Source organism: Vigna unguiculata, chromosome 1, assembly GCF_004118075.2.
Source record: "Vigna unguiculata cultivar IT97K-499-35 chromosome 1, ASM411807v1, whole genome shotgun sequence".
Classification (NCBI taxonomy): Eukaryota; Viridiplantae; Streptophyta; class Magnoliopsida; order Fabales; family Fabaceae; genus Vigna; species Vigna unguiculata.
Genome location: NC_040279.1, coordinates 18,459,324 through 18,466,698, shown reverse-complemented (window position 1 = coordinate 18,466,698; position 7,375 = coordinate 18,459,324). Strand labels below are relative to the sequence as shown.

The 7,375-nt window shown below is 33.3% G+C and overlaps 1 protein-coding gene and 1 long non-coding RNA gene across 3 annotated transcripts; one reads left to right on the top strand and one right to left on the bottom strand.

Moving 5' to 3' along the window:
- Window positions 1-420: 420 nt before the first annotated feature.
- LOC114173903 (F-box/kelch-repeat protein At3g27150) lies at window positions 421-2,933 on the bottom strand. Of its 2 annotated transcripts, none has more exons than XM_028058582.1 (2): window positions 2,404-2,933; window positions 421-2,110 (listed from the first exon to the last, which is right to left on the bottom strand). In XM_028058582.1, the coding sequence occupies exon 2, from the start codon at window positions 1,969-1,971 to the stop codon at window positions 763-765; it is 1,209 nt and encodes a 402-aa protein (XP_027914383.1). In that variant the 5' UTR covers window positions 1,972-2,110; window positions 2,404-2,933; the 3' UTR covers window positions 421-762. The 2 variants fall into 2 exon arrangements, with proteins under 2 accessions (XP_027914383.1, XP_027914374.1); XM_028058573.1 differs by having other exon boundaries at window positions 421-2,071; window positions 2,404-2,932.
- A 1,589-nt stretch (window positions 2,934-4,522) lies between these two features.
- Window positions 4,523-6,362, top strand: LOC114183977. Its single transcript, XR_003604532.1, has 3 exons — window positions 4,523-4,647; window positions 4,760-4,832; window positions 6,081-6,362. It is a non-coding gene; the product is annotated as an uncharacterized LOC114183977 (long non-coding RNA).
- The last annotated feature ends 1,013 nt before the right edge of the window (window positions 6,363-7,375 follow it).

Sequence of the window (7,375 nt, the reverse complement as noted above, 5' to 3'; positions counted from 1 at the left end):
AGTCAGTAAAATTTAATTGTGAAATGATAACACAATCACAAAGTCAATTTGGTATCTCAAGGATCAAATTTCAAAAGCTAAGCTTTGGCTCCCTTTAATAAACTTGGAATAAAGATTTAAGAAAAATAATTTATATGATTTTAAATTAAATAATTATTTCAGATACAAAATATTTTCGATTTGGAAGGATGGAAGAAAAGAAGGAAAAAAATCATGTAATGAATGGAAAAATATTGCCTTCCAAATATTCGTCCTATTTCCGCTATGGTTCTCCCATTGTCTTTTCTTAGAAAAAAAGCACAAACAGAGGGAAATATTACTGTTCAGAGCTCTGAAGCAACTAAATAAAATTACCTTCATATCAGTAGTGGGATTCGATGACAGAATTGAAAAGTATTTTGAACATGGCAACTCAAGTAATGAGGCAAAGGATTCAAATTTGATGATATCCAGTAACACGATAAAATGTAGCATAATCAGCAGAACAAGAGAAAAAGTAGCATTTGAGATTTGAAGCTCCTTATCTGGTTTTCATCACCAACAATAATAGGATATTCCTTGCCATTTTCACTCCTACTATGTTAAAACGTGAACAAGCTTCCTAATAATAAGTTGTTCTAAAAAGCGACCCCAACATGTAACAAAACAGAAACAAAGATGAATCATGAGATGACAGAAGCTGCTTGTTGTAATGAAAACTTCATCCTAGTAGTCTCCAAGTTTTATTTAGAATGTTTTGGAGGTGTTGATGAAATAAGAATTTCAGGTCCACATAACAGCACAATTGCGGATGAAGTGATTGAGCTGAATGGTGCTGCATCCAATTTGCCGCCACCTGAATTTGTGATCAGCAGGATCAGGAGAACCAGTGTACATACACAAGGCTCGCTCTGCCTGTGACACAGAAGGTGCACCGATCACAAGCAACTCATCACCAAGAGACTTAAAAGCCACACCCCAACCTCTTTGTTCATCAGCTCTCACAGGAACCACTCCCAAAGTCTTCCATGAATTGCTTCCCTTCATATAGATCTTCAACTCATTCGAAGAAGCATCCAGTGTGTAGAGCTCATTGTTCACAACAGCAAGAAGAGGTGGAGAGTGTTCAGCATTAAGAGGAATATCCTTCCACATATCAGGAATCAACTTCCAACTATTTGTCTTCCCATCAAAGAATTCACCGCAAGTGAGGACCCTCCCATCCTCGTCTTTCCCTCCAATGACATAGAACTTGTTATCCATGAAGCAACCAGAGCAAAACTTCCTCCTTTTGTTCATCCTTGGGAGGGGTTTCCAACACTGGCTTTCAGAGTCGTACATCTCAGCAGTATCCAAAATCTGGGTGTAAGTTGTTGCATCATAGCCCCCAGCAACAAAAGCAATTGCACCAGATGTAGCTGATGCAAAAAGACACCTTGGATTGATCATAGAAGGCCCTTTGAGCCATTCATTATTTGTTAAATCAAACCTCCAAGTTACAGGCCCATCAATCTCCTTGCCAAACACAAACAGGTGGGATCCTGCACAAAAAGACTCCTTGTCTCCACACTCAAAATTATAATCTGATTGAATGGGAGGGAGTTTCTTGCTTGACATGAAAGGCCACTCCATTCCCCACCAATTGCTCTCTCCACTGGCTAACATAAACACAGATGGCTCTTTCAGTCCTATCTCCTTCCTGATTTTGTAGATCTCGCCACTCCGAGCTAGCGCCAAGAACCGCTTGTTTAGAAAGCACAATTTCCAAAGCTGTGACCTTGGAAATCTTGCCAAGATTGAAGTCTCTAGCTCGTCACTTATACTAAGAACATTACTATAATCTGCATCCTGAGGTAAAGGTTCATCTTCCTTAGTAGAGGAACCATTGTCACCTGAGGGTGATAACTCCAAAACTCTCATCTTTTGCGTCCTATGACCCAAACAAAAGCCACTAACAACAGTTGACACAGGTAATGCTTTTTTGTTGGTCATAATAGGTCATTTGCAGGCAAATGCTCCTTCAATACGTCCTCTGTTAAATGTTGATCAGGGAAACCTTTTACCCTCTTACCGCCAATGAAATTGTCCGAAACTGCAGACAGAAAATCCAGACAAAAAATATCAGCAACTCCTGTGGACATACGAGACTTTACCATTATGAATGGAAATCCAGACACAGTATAAAGGAATATAAAAACAAATCACAGACGTTACAGATTGGGTTTTCATTACTGTTCAAAATTATAGGAACTCCAAGAAAATACAAATAAATCTTGTGACATATATGAGACACCTGATTTAGGCATCTCCATTTGTTGATTCACAAAAGTACAAGCAATAGAAGATTTATGTGAATTTCCGCCAGAGTAACTAATGCTTATAATCAGAACAGATTAATTTCTCAATGGATTAAGAGTTGCTTACCCTAATGAAAGACGCCCCCACACAAAAACCAAAAAACTTCACATCATGAGAAGCTGACAATACACCGGCGTTCATAGAGAATAATAAACAAGGAGCAGAGATTGATTTGGAAGTGAAAGTTGAAATAAGGGAAGATTGTGAGACATGGGTAGGTTTGTGCCTGTTTATTTAGCAATTAAGAAGAGTAACGTCCATGACACAACATTGGTTACATGTAAGATATAAAGTCGGAAAGAGAGAGAAGAAATAAAAAGAGTTGCAAAGGAGAAGACAAGTCAAAGGCCGCAATAAATGGAATGCGAGAGCGTTACACAACATGCAATGAAAACAAAGAGACGTTGGAAGTGAGTTCAAGCTAACAACAGAACATCATGAGATAGGATAAGCCGTGTGAGAGAGTGAAATTGAAGATAGAAAGATGGAAGGAAGAGAGTGAAGGAGAAGGGAATAGTGAGTATGAATGTTGAAGGAGAAAGAAGAGAGAGAGATCCAACATAGAGACACCCACCATTTGCTGGAAACATATGCTTAATTTAGTATATGCTTTTTATATATTTTTTGTGGGATAAAAAACAAACCCAAAAACCATAATGTAAGTATTTAAATGGCAGTGTTGCACCATCGCCATCCTAATTTTTAATTCCCCATTTGGGAAAAGAGAAGGGTGAAGAAAGAGAGAGAACTCACTGTGGTGTGCACAGTGACTGAGTACAGCAGTCCAATGTGAAAGAATAAAGAATGAAAAAAATAATGTTATGAAGAAGAAAGGGACATGGGCGGCTTGGTCTCTCTCTTAGAAAACGGTTGGCGTGGAAGAGTAGGAAAGGAAAAAAAAAATGTTAAATTAATGAAAATTTCTATTTGTGCTTATCTTATAATTTTTTTTGGTTTCATAAGTTATTGATTTTCCATTAAGTCACGTGGATTTTTAGATAGAGTATTTTACACTCTTTTAGATATTTGGTTTCAATATTATGAATAAAAGTGAAATATAGAGAAAAAAAAGATTTCAATGATTACTTTCTTGTTTTTGCCATGTATTGGTTTCTAAAAGAATAAACATTTATTCGTAAATCTAAATCTAGAATAGGAAAAAAAATGTAAACTTTTATATGTTTCTGATTTTATTTGATATGTTAACTCTTCTCATTCCGTTTCATAATTGTGCATAAGCTTTCACTTATATTTTATCTGAATTTTTATTTTTAACTTCCTCAAAAGTTAATTATTAAGATTATTAAGTTTTAGAAAATGTAACAACCTCTAATACATTGAAATATTAAGTCCATTGTGAAATATAATTTTGATAATAAGTATTAATAAACATGAAATTTTATATATATATATATATATATATATATATATATATATATATATATATATATAATAGAAAGTAGGCATTTCTCAAATGTGTTAAGTAGGATTAAAATTAGATTATCTACTGCTTCTGATATATCAAATAAAGGAAATTACCAAAGGGAATAATGTCATCTCCAGATATAAAAATAATTTAAATAATAATTACAATTAAATTAATCAAATAATTTAAATATAAATTTCAAATCACAATGAATTATATTTAAACCAATATTTGTGTAACACCTTAAAATTTATATATAATATAATTTTTGTAATTTAATACCTTTAAATAAAATCAATCTCATATAAACTTTTTTAAAAAAATAATGTCTTTATGTATAAATAATATTTGTGTAATAAATTGCATTTTAACTTTTAAAGAAATCATTGTTAAAAGTAAAATTCAACCTTGAATGTTTTGATTGTACTTTCAAATATAACCGAACTTAAAAGTTTGAAAATATGAAGTTGCATCAGATATATATTAATCAGATTGTGTCTGCATATGTACATATGCTTTGATTGATAATTGATTATTGTGAATAGAAGCACAAATATCTTAACCAATTAAAATCGATTATTCACTGATTATATAATATATATATATATATATATATATATATATATATATATATATATATATATATTTTGTTAGTCCCATTTTACAGCTTATATGGATATGGGTCTGGCCCTTTTCATAAGCCCAAGACTAGCCCCTTAGAGGATCCTAAGACCTCTTCCAGCCCCATTCATTCTCACCTCACTTTTTTTTTCTTTAGATATCTGAAAAACTCTTTCTTCCGTCTCCCTACTGAAGCAAGAGCTCTGCTAGGGTATAGAGAGATCCTCTCATCTCCAAGCTAACGAAACTCATCCCACCTCCAAGTAAGTTGAACCTTAGGGTTTTGGGTCTGTTTTTCCTCCTCTTTACACCATTTAGGTATGCTGGTTAGGGTTTAATCTCATACCCTGGTTTGCCTTGGTTTTCATGTTTCAGCTCACTACTCTAGCTCTTGGAGCTGTGGTGCTCTTTAATTGCGGACTTGTTGCTTTTGCTAGTGTTTTAAAAGGTAAGGGAAGCTAGGTCATTTTTTGTGTCTTGAAGTGTGTGGTCTGTTTTGCTTCTGTTGTATGCTTAAAGTGATTCCAAGATGCTTGTGCTTATTTATGAATGAACTGTATGGATTGTACTTTGCTGTTTTTAGGTGTTGCATGCGTGAAATAGTGGGAGAGAATTGGTATTCTTGCCCAAGTGAGCTCGTCTCGCCTAGGCGAGAATATCAAAAGCTCGTCCTGGTTCTGTTCGAGCTTCTCGCTTAGGTGACCAACTCTGGTTTTGAGCGACGTATCATCTTGCTCAGGAGAGAATGGCTCGCCCAAGCGAGCACTTGAGGAAACCAGTGTGCTCTCTGCTCGCGTCCTCGTTCAAGCAAGGGACTTTAGTTTTGGGCGAGTGGTGACCTCGCCCAGGCGAGATGGTCCTGCCCAAGCGAGAGCTCGCAGAGTGCCACTGTTGCAGGTCTCGCTTAGGCGAGGATGCCTAGCTTAAGCGAGGCAGTCGTTGTTGCTTGGGCGAAGGCTCTTAGCCTAAGCGAGAATGGTGCATGTTTGATTATGTTTTCTTTAATTTATCCATGGATTAGTTATATGTCATGAATATGCATGGTTACTTGATCTATATACACTGAAATTGGTATGTTTGGAATGAGTTATGGCATGGAATTGTTGGTTAGTGGTGTGATAACATGAGAATTGGATGTTTGAGGTAAAAGTGGTGGTTATGGCATGAGAAACATGAAATTGGTGTGAGATAGGCGTAATTCCATGAATCTTGTGGGGAGATCTCATGGTGGTGTGTAGTCTATATAATTAAGATAAGGATTCAAGTAAGGATCGCATCCCGAAACTCTAAAGGATCAGTTAGTCTCACGTAGAGCAAACTGATCTAAGTGGTGAGAGTAGCGGGAGGCCCTAGTCTTTGGCAGGATAATGACCTTAGATGCTTGAAGGCTAACCTTGTGTGTGGTAGGGTGAAACCCATTGGCAATGGCTCTGCAGAGCAGTAGAGGCCACCACAAATGCAAGCGTCCAGTGAATCCGATCTTATTATATGCATCTGGATAATTGAGTCATAATGTTCTGCTTTTGTTTGCTATAACATGATCTTATGCCTACTCTATTGCATGCTTGAGAACTGTTTTAAGTACTTGCCTGCTATAATATATTAAAAATTATTTTACACTAGCTTACCCTTTCATTTGTGTTTGTCTATTGTCTTATTTTGTCTTTTGCGATGATCGCCTTATTGGTGGGAGTAGATAAGAGAAATGTTGAAGGTGGATCTCATGGCGGTAGTGGTGCAATTTAGTTGGTTTGATGTATGTGGCTCTTAGGAGCAGTTTTATGGCCCTAGTGCTTTTTTTATAATTTCCTGCTCTAGGAGCAACCCTTCTGTAAACTGTTGAACCTTTTTGGGACTATGTTCTGCTCATGGCATTTTGGTGTGCCTTGGCATCTTTTAAGCACTTTCATGGATGACTGTAAATAGTGGAACTTTATGTATACTATTCATTTGATTGCTCTTTTATTACTAAAATTATGCGATGTTTTTATTTAGTAGATTGAATCTATTTAAATGGGATGTCACACACACACACACACACATATACATATACATATATATATATATATAAAGAGATTCTTTCTTTTGTGTCCACAATTTAAAATACCAATTTTACCCTTTAAAATATAATTATTTATAAAATTTTTGAAAATTGATTGTTACTTTTACAAACGTTTTTTATAAAATCGTTTATCTCTGCTTTTCTCTTTTTCTCTAATTATCAACATTTATTCTCTCATCTTTTCTGATATATTTCACTTTATTTTTAATAAATATAATTTTATTTTATATATTAAAACTTAATAACATTACATTATCATCACTTACTAATATACTATCACGTATATTTAAAAAATGCGTATATACAAGCGCGACAACGCTTGTGTGTACGCTAGTATAATATAAATAAGATATATATATATATATATATATATATATATATATATATATATATTTTCAGATTTTATTTTAAATTTTACCTTAAGTCTTTTAAATAAAATTAATATTTTATCAAATTTACCCTTAGCCATTTGTTTGCCTTTTTTTCTACTTTAAGTTTAACGATTTTTCTTAATTTGACAATTTCTTTTTAAACTTAATAATTTTTTAATTAAAATATTATTTAAATTATTTTTTTCTCAATTTTGTAATTTCTTTTTAAATTTAATAAATTTTAATTAAAGACCTGTCACCCTTTATAAATAAATTATAAAAATTATTTATTTTAATTTTATAATTATAATAATAAAAATATTATTATTAATTTTGTTATTTTTTACTATAATAAAAAAACAATAAAAACAAGTGAAAATACATACACATTTTTAATATATAATAACAATAATAATAATTACCTTCTGAAATATTAAAGAAAATTAAATGGTAAATATATATCACCTTGAATGATTTTACAAAAATATGACAAATTTTTAATTAAAAAATTATTTAGAAAAACATTTTTTTCAATTTGACAATTTGTTTTTAAACATA